Source organism: Lolium perenne, chromosome 7 (assembly GCF_019359855.2).
Source record: "Lolium perenne isolate Kyuss_39 chromosome 7, Kyuss_2.0, whole genome shotgun sequence".
NCBI classification, from domain to species: Eukaryota; Viridiplantae; Streptophyta; class Magnoliopsida; order Poales; family Poaceae; genus Lolium; species Lolium perenne.
This window is the reverse complement of record NC_067250.2, coordinates 176714913-176733581: the sequence shown is the minus strand read 5'-3', so window position 1 is coordinate 176733581 and position 18669 is coordinate 176714913. Positions and strand designations below refer to the sequence as shown.

The 18669-nt window shown below is 47.8% G+C and overlaps 1 protein-coding gene and 1 long non-coding RNA gene across 2 annotated transcripts; one reads left to right on the top strand and one right to left on the bottom strand.

Moving 5' to 3' along the window:
• Positions 1-3358: 3358 nt before the first annotated feature.
• LOC139833196 (uncharacterized) lies at positions 3359-5823 on the bottom strand. The gene is made up of 3 exons (XR_011748514.1): positions 4084-5823; positions 3923-3975; positions 3359-3819 (listed from the first exon to the last, which is right to left on the bottom strand). It is a non-coding gene; the product is annotated as an uncharacterized lncRNA (long non-coding RNA).
• An 8675-nt stretch (positions 5824-14498) lies between these two features.
• On the top strand, positions 14499-15172 carry LOC127312543 (HMG1/2-like protein). The gene is made up of 4 exons (XM_051343072.2): positions 14499-14558; positions 14673-14750; positions 14863-14920; positions 15026-15172. The coding sequence occupies exons 1-4, from the start codon at positions 14521-14523 to the stop codon at positions 15077-15079; spliced, it is 228 nt and encodes a 75-aa protein (XP_051199032.1). The 5' UTR covers positions 14499-14520; the 3' UTR covers positions 15080-15172.
• The last annotated feature ends 3497 nt before the right edge of the window (positions 15173-18669 follow it).

Genomic DNA, 18669 nt, shown 5'->3' with positions numbered 1-18669 from the left:
GCTGAAGTTGCTCACAAAGGCTTCCTCAAAGTCCAACCAGCCGTTTATGCTTCCTGCCGGCAAGTTGTTCAGCCAGATGCGCACTAGTCCTACCAGGAAAGACGGTACGATTCTCACGGCCCAACGCCGGTTTCCCCCACCAGCGACAGTTCCTCCGCCACCGGCAACGTAAACTGCGGCCACGTAGTCCACGAGCCAGTCTTCCGGTTTAGTGCTACCATCGTACGCTTTTTGTATCGCGGGGCAAGGTGAAGTTGCAAACCGGTGGTTCCTCTTTCATGATCCGCGGGCCAAAACATTTGGGACCCGGTGGACCTTCTGCTTCAACCATCTCAGATAAGTACATCCTATCCAGCCTGTGCCTCGCATCCCGGTCTAGTAGGCATCTTTCTCCTAACCTTTCCCCCAAAGGGTTCCGATAGGCTCCGACTCTTTCGGTTGCTGAATCAGCTTCATCATATCTTTCCGGTACCGCGGCCCTTGCCTGCCGGTACCTTGGCGGAGGCATTTCCTCCTCTGCACAAGTAGCTCTTGGTGCACGATAATTTTGCCCGGTTTCACCTCTACCGGCATACTCATCTCTGGCATAGCCGTATCTGTCGTAGCCACGATCTGCCCCTTGGCTTTTTCTACCGGCCTCGTGCCGCCCGGCTTGTTGTTTTCCGGCTAGCACCGGATCATACACAGTCATCTGCTGCGCATTCACCTCTTTTCCTTTTCTCTTATCCGGATGGGGGGAGGATGCCTGCCCATGGGACTTGCTTCCGGCATTCTTTGTTGAATGCACAGATTTTGATGCCGCAGCCTTGTTCAACTTTGCAAGCTGCTCGACATTTTGCTGCTCAATCGTATCAAGCAATTCCCTGACACGCTCTTGCTGTTTTGCTAAAGCATCCCCGGAAAGTGAATCACATAGTTCTACTGCAGCCTTAGCAACTCTTATGGTTTTATCCGGACTGCTATACTTAGGTCTCTCTATCATGCTCAATGATGCAGATGTACTTTTTCCGGCAAGAATCTCCTTACGCAGATCCTGATCTAAGTTGCGAGCTCTAAGCCGGTTTTCCGGTATCCTTGCAGCCTGAGCGCTAACAGAAGCAAAGTCATGGGCAACGTTATACTCACGTACGGTTAGGTTCAGCTCGCGCTGCGCCAGGACGATGTCGGCGCCGTTCGCGAGCAGCTTCTGGCGTTGCGCCTCCAGCTCCTCCTGAGCCGCTGCCGGGTCGATGTTCTGCGCGATGGGCGTAGCCAGCACGCTCATGGCCGCTTGGAGAGGAGTTTCCGGTGGCGCTGCGGATGCACCTGCAGCTTCCTGGTTGCTCTCGTTTGGCGGCTTGGCTGTGCGCGTGGACTTCGTTTGTTCCGCGCCTTCCGCCGCAGCTCCCTTGCCGGCGTCGCCCGCGCCAACGACCAGCACCTCGACGCTGCCGGCGACGCGGTCGCAGCGAAGCGCAGGTCTTGGCGGATCCGGAGCCACCAGCACCGGCGAGGGGCACTGGCGCTCAGGGACGGTGCCATAGTAGACGAGGATGCTGCCGAACTCGATGACGCGGCCGTTCTTGGGGAACTTACCTCCGTTGGAGAAGCAGCCCGTGTTGTTGTTGATGAAGCGCATGTCGCGGATGCGATTGACGAGCGCGGTGACGACACGCTCGCCGCCGACGGTGAGGAGGCCCGCCCGAATATGAACTCCAGCAAGCGCCGCTGCTGGCCCCACGGTGGGCGCCAACTGTCGTCGTGGTGAACAGACAGATGCCATGGGATGGCTTATCTTGGGGCCGAATGGACGCTAGAGGATTCGGGGGAGGGTTTTTGGTATAGATGGAGAGGTTTCCGGATGGATTCCTCAAGAACTTGGCCTTGGCCGAAGGTAGAAGATGATGAACTCAAGAACAAAGACAGCACAAGATCTCTCTATTTCTTCATCACAAGTGCTTACAAGTTTCTGTGTACAAGAAAGCTATTAGGTCGTAACGTGCCCGCGAAGGGCTGTGCCCCCTCTCCTTATATAGGGGAGAGGGTGGCTTACAGGGGAAGAAACCCTAAGAAACCCTAATGGGATCTTTGACTAGACAAACTACTTTACAAAGCTAATTTAGCTATCGGTGATGCCGGTATGCCTTTAATCAAGAGCTGTGACATCCTACGACACCTTTTACGACATGCTTCGCCTTTGGCGTCATGGCTTCGATTAAAGCTGAAATGTTTCGCTCATCTTTGTCTTCTAGCTCTGGAGAGCATCTTTGACCGGTCTTGCCGATGTGCTACAGTGTAGCCTGGTCCGGTATTCCGGTACGTTCTTAGCTAGTTCCGGTATCCCCCTTCCTGGGATACCGGTACGATTCTCTGAATCAACCTTCGTTATCCGGAACAATCTTTAAACCGGTACTTTGATGACCCAAACCATCCGGTTTGGCATGCCTTTGGCATACCGGGGGTCATCCCCCCAACACTATGCGAGCCCACAAGTTCTTACTAATAGAAATCATCATCTTTCCGCTCATGTTGGTGGGACTAGAAGGAATAGTACTCAGCTTGGTACCATCTCTACTCAGAGGGTTTTGCTGACTCGTGTAAGGACCCGAAGGAACCGGTAACTAGCTGAAAAAAACTGAATAACAAGTTGTATGTTCTTCTGGTGTATAAGGGAGACAGATATCTGACCTATTTGTAACCGATGGTCTAGTGTCCGTCGGTTGAGTTCTTGTATCTGAGTATGACTAGTTTTTTCCTAGTACCTTTGCGGTGCTGTCTATGGTTTCTCATTGTTTTGTGATCCTGGTTGCTGTAAATGCTAGTTTTACTTTTACCTAATGAAGAGCTCCGTTTGATTTTCCAGAAGCCCAGTGCTTAGATGATGTTTGGATCTTTACCATTCTGCTACTGATGTGGATCTGCATGTCCTCACTTGCCAATAGTACTTGAAGTTCCAGTAGCGCGATGCTTAGTTCCAGCTCCTAAAACTACTTTCTCCAGTCACCATGCATTGTTTCTAGAGAAATGCTAGCATAAATCTTGTTTCTGTTTTTTTCGGAATTTAACAGTGCAGATCGGTACTGTCTTGTGCTTTCTAGCAATCAGTGTACGAGAAAGAAATAAAAACGCTCATATCTCTTAGCTCTCCCCTTTTTTCTTGAATACCATACTATATTTTCCTGTTTTGGTATGGTACAAAATCTTGAAACTCAAAGATGTCCTTTATCTACTTGAGAGAAGCCTTCTCCGAGCAGAAAAAGTAATGCCGATAAAATTCCGGTTGGTAAAAAACTCCATACTTTTCCAGTTGGTCATAACTTCGCATCAGTTTGGTTCAGAACTTCGCATTAGGTGATCTTACGCTCGGTTAAAACCAGAATGATAAATTGAACAATTAAAAAAGTAGGATAAAGAGTATTTTGAATCAAGCAACATAACTAACTTAGCTGCCAGATTGCATTCAATTACCACTGAAGAAGCTAAGTTGGCCATGGATGCACATAAGTTTATCTAAACGGCATGTAGACTAATTATTCCGCACATCGACTATGGTTGGTATAGCTATTCATGAAACGTCATACTTCAGTAGTACGGCCTCTAGCGGGTTGGCCGACGGAATCTGGAAACTCTCCTGAAAGGGCACAAAGATGATGAGAGTTACAAAGGAACATACAATTGGACATCTACGTTGTACAAAGGCTGCAAAACTCACCCATAACCACCGTAAGGTGGAAAATACGGTAACCCATATGATCTATAAGGGTATCCATGGTATGGATTAAATGCTCCACGTGGTGGATGCTGCTTCATCCGAGGGACATTGGTACTCTTTGCTGAAACCTGTTGAGCAGAGTGAAGGTTGAGTTAATTCAAGAGCAAGACATTGTTCAAAAGAGGTACTGGAAACTTGAGGTTCAATGAAAGTCTGCTGAATAATTCTAACCTTGATCTGACGACCATGCATTTCAGATTCATTCATATTAAGAGCCTCTTGAACTGCAAGATGGTGCGCCCTATGCCCCTATGATTGTCAATACCGGTGCAGCATATTATGTTGGGTGTTAAACAGAAGAAGCGTAAGGGAGGTTGGGCGGCGAACTGCACCTCCTGGTTGTAGCCTACTTTCAGAAATTGCTCACAGACTTTGCGTTCTGTTCTTGCTTTAAAGCCGACTCCAACAAGATTGAGAAACTGGAAAATTTTGGCCTCCATTGCAACAATAGAAGTTCTTCCAAGGCTGAAATGTGTGTAGGGTAAAACGGTTATCAGAAAATTGAGACTCATATAAAGTAACATGACTACTTAAGTGTGGACATGCTGCAACTACAGAGAACTCGATATGTATACATACAAGACTGTAACCTGAAATGATTCTTTTCGGAGCACTGGTAGATCATCCCATAATCTCATACTGAAATGATTACGGAAAAAAAAACAGCTACTCTATACACTGAAGCACTATGTGATTCCCAATCTATCATAAACAAGGACAGGCCCCAACAAGAGCTCACAGTAGCATAATTATCTTATCTCAAAGCAGGAAATACAGGGGCAGATCTAGATGGTGTGGTGCCTGTGGATCGGCAAACCAAGAAGTTGTCAAGGCTAGTGGGATTCAGCTAAAGCCCTATCACTGGCCACACACAGTACCAGGTGCGCATCTGCGCCCATATCCTCGACACATCCTCGTCCGCCACCACCCCATCCTTCTCCCCACCCTCTCGCTCAGCCTCTTGGCCATGGAAGGTTATAATTATTTACCGCTGTTGACTCTCATATGTTTTATAGCAGCTGCACCTGCATCTCTTTAAGTCAATAGCTCTTTCCGCTCATCCATTTCACATTAAGTCATGCCCCTTCCTTGATGCAGGTTATAACTTAAAGAAGAATGAATAATGAAAGGTTTGAGTATCAAATGCAATGTACAAGCAAAAAAGGTAAGATCATTTCGCTGGTAGTTGGACTATACATTTTATTGCAGATTATACCAGACAGATTTTTTTTTTGGGCGTGTATTCTTCATTCTGGATTTTGGGATTTTGGTATTTCCCACTTTGCACACAATATAACTGCCATTTTTCTCATTTGGGTTTATTTCAGCCTTTTTGTTAGCTTTGTGGAACCAAAATGCATCAAAACAAATACTTAGCAACTTGAAACATGTTGTATCTTATTGTGAGACTGATTATTTGCTCCATTTATGCATCTTCCTATGAGACTATTTCTTTTACAGCTGGTATTGTGAAACTGATTATTTGCTTCATGTTTTGACTATCTCTGGATGGACATTTAGATTCTGTCATGTCACCAAGAGAACGAGATTATGTTCATGTGAAAGTGATTACCTGTCTATAGTACGTGGGTTTACGTGTAAGATTTGAAGTTATAAGAGCATATCATAGTTGTTCATCATCATAACTTATTGTTTGTTTTGATATAAGATGATACATGAAACTTGTATAATAAAGAAGGTGCAAATCATCTTTGTTCAAGTGCCACCAGAAGGCATCAGATTCACAAAGACATTGATGGTTAATTTGATATATTTTTACTAATGGGCATATAATTTGCTTTTGCAGAATTTATATTAGTGACGCGCACATTGCGCGTGCAAGATTACTAGTACTTGCATAATATGCAATCTGAATTCATTTCTCAAAAACCTAATCAACTGTTTTGGGAGCAAAGTGTGAGTCTAACTTGCTGCCTAATCCTATGTTGTCCTTGATCTCAAATTGTCAAGTAACCCAACAGATAGAACCTATATGAAACTTTGGGAGGCCTGGAACTCTAGAACTAGTGCAATTAGGCCATTCGGATCCACATTGACAAGCTGTTGATGTGTATGCTGTTAGAAATAAACCACGTGTATGTCTCATGTGTGTGCGTGAGTCTGTACTTGTGTAGTTTTCTGTACGTAGGATGCAGTAGGGGCCGTTGGAGACAGGCCGTTTGGGGCTGTTGGAGCAGCCGTGTCATACGCGTATGTGCGCGTCGTGCGTCCATGCCGGCCGGAGTATACGGATCAGAGCGGCAGCGTGGAGGGTGTGGATTCGTGCTTCAGCGGCTGCCCCTAGCTAGCTATAAAAACCTCTTTGTATACTGCTCGGTGCTGAACTGGGACGAGCCAGCTGAAAAGAGAAGGATTCGGGCGTTGGTGCGCCCACGGCGGCGCTCCGTGCGCCGGCCGACAAAACTCCCTGTGTCTCTACTCTCTACTGCCGTCGTCGTCTTCCACCTCCTGTCCTTGTTCGTGCGAGAGCAGAGGTCGAAGAGAGAGAGAGAGGGTGCAGCCTTGGGCTGCACCAACAAGTGGTATCAGAGCCTCAAGTTCCGGGCCGTGGCTCGCGGTAAGTCCGCGAGGAACGCGGTGGACGCGGAGGCGGCGCGCTGTGACGTCGTACCTGCGGCGAGCGTGGAAGCCCCGGAGGCACTGCATGGTGGCCGCGGCTGCGTGGCGGCATGGAGGTGTTGTGCTACGGCTGAGGCCGCAGCGGCGCAGCACAACGGCCATGGAGCATGGCCATGCCGTGCGTGCGGGAGCGCGGTGGCCGCGGCGGACCTGCGTGGTGGCGCAGAGGCTACGGTGGCGCGGCGTGGCTCGGCGGCGTGGAGGAGAAGCCGTTCGTGCGGCGGGTGAGGCAGCTCGAGCGGCCATGTTGCTTGCGTCAGGGCGCGGCATGTGCGTGAGCCGAGGGCGTGCGGATCAACGCGTCCAGCGGAGCGCAGGGCGGCCGCGTCGATCATGTCAGTGAGCCGGGGCGTGCAGGGCGTGGCTTCAACGAGGAGCTCGGCGTGCGTCGCCGAGGAGCTCGGTGGTGGAGTCGGGCGTGCGTCGCCGTTGTCGGAGAAGAAGCTGTGGTGTGTGTCGCAGGAGATGAAGAAGGGTCGTTCCCCGACAGTCGACAAGGAGCCAATGCCCTGTGCATCAGGATGGCGGCGAGGCCGTGGTTTAGGGGGGGATTGTTAGAAATAAACCACGTGTATGTCTCATGTGTGTGCGTGAGTCTGTACTTGTGTAGTTTTCTGTACATAGGATGCAGTAGGGGCCGTTGGAGACAGGCCGTTTGGGGCTGTTGGAGCAGCCGTGTCATACGCGTATGTGCGCGTCGTGCGTCCATGCCGGCCGGAGTATACGGATCAGAGCGGCAGCGTGGAGGGTGTGGATTCGTGCTTCAGCGGCTGCCCCTAGCTAGCTATAAAAACCTCTTTGTATACTGATCGGTGCTGAACTGGGACGAGCCAGCTGAAAAGAGAAGGATTCCGGCGTTGGTGCGCCCACGGCGGCGCTCCGTGCGCCGGCCGGCAAAACTCCCTGTGTCTCTACTCTCTACTGCCGACGTCGTCTTCCACCTCCTGTCCTTGTTCGTGCGAGAGCAGAGGTCGAAGAGAGAGAGAGAGGGTGCAGCCCAGCCTCGGGCTGCACCAACATATGCTTTATGTGCTAATGGAAAACTGGCACCACAAAGTCACTTGCATGGAGCAGCACGCAGACAAGAACATGGAGGCGCCGGCGACCACCCAAACACGCGTCGGGACGATAGCCACCGCCAAGACGACATGAGCGGCGCGCCGCGATGATAGCCAGGCAGCGTTCACGGAACTGCCTGGTGGGCTTGGCCTTGGCGAGCGAAGAGGACGACGCCATCGATCTTGGATCCACATGGGGCCAACGCCGCCGCCGGAACAGTAATGGGACGGGGACAACGGACGGTGGACGGGGTACATGGGCGCACGGGTGATGCAGGCCGTGCGGGAGGGTGTCACTAGCGCCAGGTTCGTCAAGGACATGGCGCATCAGCAGTCGGCCTCGTCCATGGCGAGGACTACCAGGACTCCGACAGTTGGCGCAGACGATGGAGTCGGGGGTGGGGACGGGGAGGCAGAGATCCTCCATGGCGATTGTGAGGAAGCTGGCCGAGGAGTCGCTGCACACCGTCGTCTTCCTCTCCATCTGGGGCGGTGGTGCCGGAGTTGGGGAATGGAGAGAACGGCGGCGGAACGTCTCGCAGCAAAGTCACGGAAGAACGAGCAATCTCCACCCTGTGTTCGGAAGAACATGGGGACTGGACCAGTCTACTGGGCTAGATCCGTCTATTGGGCCAGGCCCATCTTCTTCTTTTTTATCTATATGCGAAAATTTGCTCAGGTATATGTAACATACCTCTCAACTTTTGGACTGTGGTATGGAAGTATTTGAGCCATCAGATGAACGAAAATTAATGGCTGTTATTTATTTGAGGGTACCACAAAAGAACCCAATTGGATATTGTTTGTAGATGCATAAGCATATGTCATTTCCAGCATCACTCGGAGAAGACATGACTATCTGTATGATTGATGGGCATAGGCTACTTGGCATGAGGCCTTACGTTTATTAGATTTTTTATGGAAACTTATTAGCTCGATTCATGTCATTAGTTAGTTATGTTACAAACATGTCACGTCGGTCGAAGTAAAGATATTGTGTTTATTTGGTCATTGATATTGCTTGTATTACAACAGATCACTACTTATGCGATGATCCAGGTATACAATACTGATGGAAAATTAAAGTGAGAACCAAAATTTTGCGGGCGACTAATCCGTTATCCGTCACAGAAGAATTTATTATGTTATCAGTTGGCAATGAAGCTCCAACCTGCAGTTCAAGTGATGAAGAAGTTCTTGAATCTGAGAGAACCAAAATCCTCCTTTGAATATGTTATCTTTTTTTCTTCGTGTGTCATCTGGAAGGACTTCCGATAACACGTTACATAATTTCTAATTTCTACTGAATTTTTGTGCTACCCCACGTGGTAAATTTAAGAGCTATTTTACTGACGTTTTATTATTGCTGGATAACAAGATATGGTTACCGTGCCCAAGAGCTCTGATGTCCCCATTTGTTGCATGTGGCACTGCTCTGATATCATCCGCAAGGACTTCCAATAGGTTGCCTTCATGTTCTAGAAATATATTTTTTTTGAAACAAGGCAAGACTTGCCATTTTCATTGATAAAGAAGAAGGCGGCCGATTTATTAACGGGAAAACCGGCCAAAAACCGATACAAATGCACCAAAATCGTCATGGGAGATGACAATATTGGGCACAAACCCCCGACCGACCTGGCCAAATGCCAACAGTCGGCCACACATGCCCACGAGAGACAGCTCCGACTTGGCCGTCGAGCATCACAAGAGAACTATGCTGGGCTTGCGCCGACCGAATCATCCTCCACACAACCGGTTGCTGGTCATCGTTGCCGCAGGGGCACCCTCCACCGCAGCTCCGACTCCACAGCTCCACAACGAAGCACGAGAAGACCCGTCGGACACGCCGGTAACCGACTATCGAAGCCCAAGCCGCGACCCAAACTCTGCTTGACGCCTCATCGTTGCCAAACTACCCGTAGCGCCCCCAGCAAGGCAACTCATCAACCATCCATCCTCGAGTCCCCAGGACGAAGCCCACTCCGAGACAATGCCCTCAACAGGGAGAGAGACGCAGAAGCGCCTCCATCGTCCGATCCCAAGGATCTGAGGTTTCCCTCCGGAGGCAGAACTCCGTGGTGACGAGAGGAGTCCTGAACGACGCTTCCAAGAAAGTCAACGGCACCCACAGGTGTCGCCGTCGCCAGTCCGGACCAAAGCCCGGGACAAGGATTTCTCCTAGGATCCTTCGCCTCGAACCACCCGAGCAACCTGCTAGACGACGACCTGCAACCGCACATCCGCAACCAAGAGCGCCACAACACCGCCTCCCTGCCGCTGCCAAGCACCAACAGATCCAAGATGGATCGATCTGGGCCAGAAGCACAACCGCCCAAGCCACCACCTCTCCAACCGACGACGCCGCAGCCGCCGCACCGCCGGCCTGGCCAGACGCAGGGATTGGAGCTTGGAGCTCCAGATCCGCCACGATGGAGGCTCCCTGGGCCGGCCAGCAGCGACGCCACCCCCGTGGCCGAAGATGCCGGCCACCATCCACGGGGATGCGCCGCAGCACATCACCGCGGCCACCACCCGAGCTCCCGCCGCCGAAGCGCCGTCGGCTCGTCCGGGGCCGCCGCCCCGGCCTCCACGCGCCAGTCGGCCCGCCGCCGCCTCACCCGACAGAGCCAGCCACCAGCGCCGCGCGAGAGAGAGACCCCCTCACCACCTTCGGCGGCGAGGCCCGCCGCCGCCGCGGCAGAGGCCGGCGGCAGTGGCGGCGGAAGGACACGGAGGGAGGGCGCGGGGTTGGGGGCTAGGGTTTCCCCCTGGCGCCGCGTGAGGAGCGACGCGAGGGGGTCAAAAAAAATGTGTTGTTCTAGAAATATTTTGTTACAAGGCATTGTGTTCATACGTGTCCTGGTTGTTTTAAACTTATCCCTTTATTGTTGGACCTAACTTATTTGTGTTTTTTTTAGGAGTGATCATACAAAAATGCATTATAGATCATGGTCATTATAAGATGCATCTAAGAGTAAGAGGTCATTATTTTGCGTTCACTAGATTCAGTGGGCTTCCAATTGTATTCCTATGAATGCCTTTACTCTCTCCATGGTCTCCGATCCACCATCTCGGTGCTCTATAGTGTAATTTATGTGCAATATCTAATGTCGATGTTAATCTATTGTCCATTTTGTACTAATGGGTATGCCATATGGTAATCTCCATGAAAAATATTGTTGATGTTGTTTATTTTATCTCAAGCTAATTAAGTTCTTGATCCCAACCTTTTCAGGACTTCAGTATGATACCTACAACAAATGAGTCTTAATTATTTTGAGCTGTGGTGCCTTGGAAAATAGATGCCAGGGCTTTATTATTTTTTGAGACATGGTACTTGCGCAACAGATGCAAAAGGAAAAAATATTAAAAATAAACAATTGGTTTGGTGTCCCATTATTTATTTTAGACATCCTTTATGGATAATGTGCTAGACCAGTGAAATCTTTTTCTTTTAAATTTCAACCTATGGTTTATTTACATCTCGTACTTTGCCAATATTTATCGAAGATTTAATCAGCCTATGGAAAACAGACCAAGTGAGAATCTTACTGTTCCCGCCCTTACTTATACTCAAAGCTTTGGAAGAACACAAAATCTTAAAAAATTGTGATATTTTTGTTAGATGCCCGATTAGTGATTTATAAATATTTTTTGGTCTATGCAAACCTATTTTTAGTACTACTCATTACAAGTATGACTATTGGATTTTGTTGTTATTGATCTGGTAAGATTTCTAGAATTTAATCATTTGTGCTGTTGATTTTACAGATCACATGTTGAATCGTGGAAGCAGGTAATTTCTAGATTTTGAATATAAGAAACAGATATTTGCTAATAAAGCTTCACGCAATCCTTATTTGTTTTAAAAGTGTCACCCGACTAATTAATCGACAGGCAATATCACCAATAGTAAAATTGCATATATTCCTCTGTTATTTTGGTTTGATATTTGTTACTGTGTTCTGTATCTTTCTAGCTTCCGTTTTTGTTTGCCGTACAAGTGATTTCCTCAATGTTAATTCTTGTTCAAAGTGGACATGATTGCACCCTTTTTGCCACATAGTTGGATAAAGCATGCTTTTATTTAATATATGTATTGTTCGATCGACCTCTATTTAACATAGCGAATATTCTGTTTATTTGTATTAAATGTTTGATTTGTATACAATATTGTCTCTAATTGACTTTCGCTAATGAATGGACCGTAGCGAACAAGAGGGGGAGGGGGTGAATGGGCGCTACGCAATTTTTATCCTTTTTCAATTTTAGTGCAACGCGGAAGTAAAGATGATAGCTTTGATGTTCGAGGTGATCCTAGTATGATCCTAGGCTAGTGCAACAAGCAAAGAAACCAAGCAAGATAATAAAGTTGAGGAGTGGGACAACCGGAGGGTGCGGAGATGAGGCGAGGTTTGTTTCCCGCAGTTCCTCCCACAAAAGGGAGTACATCTGCGTTGAGAAGGTGCTAGCCTCACACAATAGGCTAGGCGGCCACACCACAAAGGAAGGCCTCACCTTCTTCCTCGAGAGAGCTCCACAAAGGGGCTCCCCCTTCTCCACTAAGGCACCGGTTGAGGCGGTGGTTCCTTCACAAGGTTGGAGCGAGCTCCACAACACTAGGAGGCTCCCAACACCCTATGGGGCTAGCACAACTCCAAGCTAGCCTCCATAGGAGCACTTCCTTCAAGATCCCACCATAGGAACCCAAACACCAAGATCCACTAAGGACTAGCAAGCATTGGTAAAATCTCTCTTGGTAGAACTATAGATCAGGGCCTCCTCCACCACTCCACAAAGTTTGGGAAAAATTGGTTGGATGGATGGAGAGATCCTCAAGGTTTGAGCTCAGCAACAATGGGGGAGAGAGAGAAGAGCTAAAAAAACAAGATGGGGAAGAAGAGGCCTTTATATAGGTCCCTCCAAATCCAACCGTTATGTGCAGTTTCCCCTCAACCGGTACTACCGTTTTGGCAAACGGTAGTACCGCTCTGGATTTGAAATCCCCCACAGATTTAGCCACGTGGACTCACAGCGGTAGAACCGCTTGATGTACCGCAATGACCTCTGTGAGCTCTGGACTCGTGACACCATAGCGGTACCAACGCGGTAGTGCCGTAACTTGCGTTACGGTACCTAAGCGGTACCAAGGCGGTACTACCGCTCTCAAGCGGTACTATCACTCAAGGTAGCGTAGAGGTGTCGTAAGGCTCTCTGTGGGACTTTTCAGTGCAATCTTCCAGAGCGGTACTGTGATACGCGTGAAGCACACGTCCGTTGGAAACCCCACGAGGAAGGTGTGATGCGTACATCAGCAAGTTTTCCCTCAGTAAGAAACCAAGGTTATTGAACCAGTAGGAGTCAAGGACCACGTGAAGGTTGTTGGCGGAGGAGTGTAGTGCGGCGCAACACCAGGGATTCCGGCGCCAACATGGAACCTGCACAACACAATCAAAATACTTTGCCCCAACGTAACAGTGAGGTTGTCAATCTCACCGGCTTGGTGTAAACAAAGGATTAAATGTATAGTGTGGAAGATGATGTTTGTTTGCAAAGAACAGTAGAGAACAATCTTTGCAGTAGATTGTATTCAGATGTAAGAGAATGGACCGGGGTCCAGAGTTCACTAGTGGTGTCTCTCCAATAAGAAATAGCATGTTGGGTGAACAAATTACAGTTGGGCAATTGACAAATAGAGAGGGCATAACAATGCATATACGTATCACGATGACTACTATGAGATTTAATCAGGGTATTACGACAAAGTACATAGACCGCTATCCAGCATGCATCTATGCCTAAAAAGTCCACCTTCGGGTTAGCATCCGCACCCCTTCCAGTATTAAGTTGCAAACAACAGACAATTGCATTAAGTATGGTGCGTAATGTAATCAACACAAATATCCTTAGACAAAGCATTGATGTTTTATCCCTAGTGGCAACAGCACATCCACAACCTTAGAACTTTCTGTCACTGTCCCAGATTCAATGGAGGCATGAACCCACTATCGAGCATAAATACTCCCTCTTGGAGTTACAAGTATCAACTTGGCCAGAGCCTCTACTAGCAACGGAGAGCATGCAAGAACATAAACAACACATATATGATAGATTGATAATCAACTTGACATAGTATTCCATATTCATCGGATCCCAACAAACACAACATGTAGCATTACAAATAGATGATCTTGATCATGATAGGCAGCTCACAAGATCTAACATGATAGCACAAGAGGAGAAGACAACCATCTAGCTACTGCTATGGACCCATAGTCCAAGGATGAACTACTCACACATCAATCCGGAGGCGACACTACAAGAAATCTGCCATAATATGACGTTTTTTTTATGACTGGAAATCAAAATGCCATAGCTTTATGACGTTCCTAGCTTTGACCGTCCTTGGCCACTCGGGAGGGGCAAAACCCTAGAAAATCGTGACGTTATTGGGCAAAAACGTCATTGGCAATTTAGGTCAAAACGTCATTAGCAGGCCAAAAAAAATCTAGCCAATCAGAAGCCAGGAAACAACCTACCAAGGATCAGCCCCAGACTTGGATCTCAACCGTCCAATGCATCCAACGCACCAAACATGAACCGAAATTGTTGCGCTGGATTTTCCCATTGGCGCCTAAAGATTTTGGCCACGCGCGCGACGACCAGTCCAAACCACTCCAACAAAACCGACCTAGATTCCCTTCCGCCGCCCCGCCAGCCATTTCCCTTCCGCCGCCCCTCCTCTCTGGTCTAGATCCCGGCCAACTCCGGCCCCCGAACCGCCTCAACATCCCCTCCCCTGCAAGAACCTCTACGACCTGCCCACCTCCCCGGAGTTCCTCTTCCTCCTTCACCTCAACTCGCATCCCACCCACCCACCGCACGACGAGCTCGCCGGAGAGAGAGACACAGCGCCGCCCACCTCCCCCAGCACCCGCTCGCGCTCCGATCCCAAGATACCTTGCGCTCGCCCGAATCCCAGATCCGTTCTCCGTGATTTCTGCTGCCGTGGTTTCCCGTGGTTCTGATCTGTGTGCGTTTCCGGCGGCGTTTCAGGTCGCTGCGAGGATGAAGGCGAAGGTGGCCTCCCGCGCCGGCGGCGACAGGTGAGACCCAGCCCTACCCCGTCCCTACCCTTCCCCTGGTTTCGCTCGTCCGCTTCTCTCGTTTCCCGACGGTTTCTAATTCGATCTGCTACTGTTTGTGATTCTGCCGTGCAGGCTCGCAGTGAAGAAGGGCAAGGCCGAGAAGGACCCCAACAAGCCCAAGCGGCCCCCGAGCGCCTTCTTCGTCTTCATGTAAGCCCCCACCCCAGATCCGCCTCTCTGCTCGCGATTCGGTTCTGATTTTGGTTCTGTGGCGGCGTGCGTGTGTCGTGTTCTGACGGAGTTTGTTTACGTGTTCCCGCAGGGAGGGCTTCAGGAAGGAGTACAAGGAGAAGAACCCCAACAACAAGCAGGTCTCCGTGGTAAGCGCCGTTTCCCGCATCTCCGTCTCGTTGGTTCGTTTGAATTCCTGCGACGGGTTTCTGATTCGAGCTCTGCGTCCTGATTCGCTTCGTTTTGAATCGCAGGTTGGCAAGGCCGGTGGTGAGAAGTGGAAGTCCCTGACCGATGCTATAAGTTAACCCCCCCCCCCCATGCCCCACCTCTCCAAGTGCTGGATTCGGTGTTGCTCTCCATCTCAACTCACTGCTATGCGATTTTAATTGATGCCATGCTGTGCGTTGTGTCTAATTTTGGGAATTACTGTCTGCTGGGGGTGGATTTGTTCTAGTGTCGTCATACTGCGACGAGCCGCACCACCCCTACACCAACGCCGCCGCCATCCCCTACCCCCACCCTAGTTTAGAAATATTAATTTTGAATGTTAGCAAAAAAAGTAGTATAATTTGAGTTAATCTTTGTAAACCTCCTTAAGAAATAGCATGTGAGCCAGCAGTACTAAGTTATTTTATTCTTTGCCGAATTTTAGTTCTTTATATGTTTTTCAGATATCCCAGATTCATTCTTAGTTCAGCATAACAGTTGGTTGTCACCTCGTTATAATATACATAAATTTTGAAAACTTATTCTTATTGTTTATCACCCTCATGCAAGGATAAATGACTGAAAACTAATTTATTTAAGAGTTTATGTTTGCTTTCGTAGTTTATTCTGTATTATTACCTCCCTACAAATTGCGCAAATGACTTTATGGGTGTTAATTTTATTTCTTACAATTGAGCTTCAATATCACTGAAAAACAAAAGTCGAGCTTCAGTATCAACTATAATATGTTGGAAAGGAGGCACAATATTTCTCATGTTGCTCTGCATACCGAGTTTGATCATAACATATTGATACTTTGTCCCCCATGGTAAAGATAGTACCTATCACAAGTTCATGACGCTTACTATATAAAATCTGAAAATATTTGGTGTTCATTTTTCTAAAAACAGACTTAAACTGTAGCAAAACAAATATGTATGTCACCTAATTAGAAAGTAAGGCAAGCCTTCTCTTTTGTTGTCCATCTCAACTCCTTTCTAGGTTTTCCTACCCTAAGTGTTATTAACTTATTATGCATATCATATTGTATGTTTTATCTCAAATGTACTGAACCACTTCGAGAGAGAAAGTGGTTGTTATGATATAACCACTTCGACAGAAGAAGTGGTTATTATGCATATCATATTGTATGTTTTATCTCAAATGTACTGAATTTTTTACTGTCCAAGGTGGTCATGCACATGAATTTAACACTGTTGCTTGAACAGACAAGCAATACATTCATTTTGGTTTAATGTGATTTACATCGGTATTTTTATATGATAAGTGTAAGTATTGGTCCTGCCACAATGCCACTTTTGTAATACGCTCCTCTAATACTTATTTTAGGAACGCGTCTATCTTCCTTCAAATAATGCTCCAGTTCACCAAGACAATGTTTATCCATCGGTTTAGGGTATTATCATGATAAGGGTATATTGCTCCAGTTCACCAAGCAGTAGTCGGGTTGCTATATAAGTTTTGTCTGCTATTGCTTCATCGAATAGTTTATAAAGAATGCATCTACCTTACTGCTCTAATTCACGTTGTGGATCTAGCGTGGTAGGCCTGAGCGGGGTAGGCTTGAGCGAGCTAGGCTTGAGCGGTCTAGGCTTGAGCGGGGTCTCCCTCGAGATCAGCGTGTCCTACCTCGACACGGCCACCGTCGGGGTGAGACTGCATTTTCTCTCGCTCTCTCTCCAATACTTGCGAAGCATCAGACTTATGTTCCTGCTTGTCGTCAAAAGATTTGTATTTATGTGGGTTAAAATGTTTGGATTCTCACGAAATTTCGGCGCATTTCGTGTTAGAATTAGGCGTTACCAGTTTGTTGAGGGTGTTGGGAGTAATTGATTGGGAGTAAGCAAATAAGTATGAAGCCTGTACCTCCACCTGGGTTTGTATTAAGGAATGATGAATAAATTAGGCTCATGTTAGGGAGGAATTGGACCGGGTGTCAGTAATTAAACTATATCATGCTAAAGTTCGTTCAGATATGCTTGCCTGTCTTGCCATTTCAGGTGAACATCGAAATCAGGTTGTTGTTCTGGATCTTGCAATTGAGTATGCTTATGACTTGGTGTAAAGAACAACTTTATGCTTAGTTGAAGGTGTCACTTAGATGTGGGTTGAGCTATCAGTGGTACCTGCATTGTTATTACGTGTACGACTAAACTGATATAAAGAATGCATCTACCTTACTGCTCTAATTCACGTTGTGTATCTTGCTGTGAAGAAGAGTTTGCTGTGTACTATGTTCCTTGATGCTTATTTTACTTGGGTTGACCTAAAGCGATGTTTCTGGGCTGTGTAGGACGAGCTGTTGCGGAACAACCTGGAGCTGGAGAAGCTGAAGACAACTTGTGCAACATCATTTTCTAGCAAGATGCATGCTGGAGATCTTGAATACAACTCTAGTGAAATTTTATGTTTATATTGTAATAACGAGCATGACTGAGTCTTATTGCTCCAAGTCACCGTGACAAAAGTTTTATGTTCATACTAATAATGAGCATGACTGGTTCTTGTTGCTGCAATGTAATTGATTAATTTGCTAAGTTTTATGTTCATACTAATAATGAGCTTGACTGGTTCTTATTGACTGTTGGTCCAAAACTGTAATTGGCCTAGGCCCAGTAAGTACAGTAGCTAAAAAGGCCCTTGAAAAAAATAAGCTAAAAAGGCCGAGGTAATTGGGCCAGTTACGGGCCAAGGCCCAACAAAACCGAAAAAAATAATCAGAACTAATGGGCTCAGCCCACATAAGGAGCTGAATGGACCGGGCTGAATTCAGATATTGACATTTCTAATTCGTCACAATTTTGCCACGTCGGATTGCCACGCTGGACTCGGGGGCAGGTGCCCATGACATTTTGGGAACGTCATGCCGTCAGTGACATTTTAAAACGTCACAAAACTCTACGACATTTTCAAGTGGAACGTCTTAAGCAGTCACTGCTGACTCCCAGCTTTCGACGTTTTGAAAAGCGTCACCGTAACGTCACAAGTAGCCATTAGAGACGTTTCAGTGACACCTCTATTTTGTCAACTTATGGCAGATTTCTTGTAGTGCGATTATGGTGATGAAGAGTCCTCCGGGAGATGATTCCCCTCTCCGGCAGGGTGCCGGAGGCGATCTCCTGAATCCCCCGAGATGGGATTGGCGGCGGCTGCGTCTCTGGAAGTATTTCCGTATCGTGGCTCTCGGTAATAGGGTTTTCGCGACGGAGGGAATAAATAGGTGGAAGGGCAGCGTCGGTGGAGGCACGAGGGCCCCACACCATAGGGCGGCGCGGGCCCCACCCAGGCCACATGGCATGTGGTCTGGGTGCCTCGTCGCCCCACTTCGTATCCCCTTCGGTCTTCTGGAAGCTCCATGGAAAAATAAGACCCTGGGCGTTGATTTCGTCCAATTCCGAGAATATTTCCTTTGTAGGATTTCTGAAACCAAAAATAGCAGAAAACAGCAACTGGCTCTTCGGCATCTCGTCAATAGGTTAGTGCCGGAAAATGCATAATAATGACATAAAGTGTGTATAAAACATGTGAGTATCATCATAAATGTAGCATGGAACATAAGAAATTATAGATACGTTTGAGACGTATCAAGCATCCCCAAGCTTAGTTCCTACTCGCCCTCGAGTAGGTAAACGATAACAAAGATAATTTCTGAAGTGATATGCTATCA

Coding starts and splice junctions, on each gene's coding strand:
- LOC127312543 (XM_051343072.2), top strand. CDS start 14,521: ATGAAGGCGAAGGTGGCCTCCCGCGCCGGCGGCGACAG. Junction 14,559..14,672: donor TCCCGCGCCGGCGGCGACAG/GTGAGACCCAGC, acceptor TCTGCCGTGCAG/GCTCGCAGTGAAGAAGGGCA. Junction 14,751..14,862: donor AGCGCCTTCTTCGTCTTCAT/GTAAGCCCCCAC, acceptor GTGTTCCCGCAG/GGAGGGCTTCAGGAAGGAGT.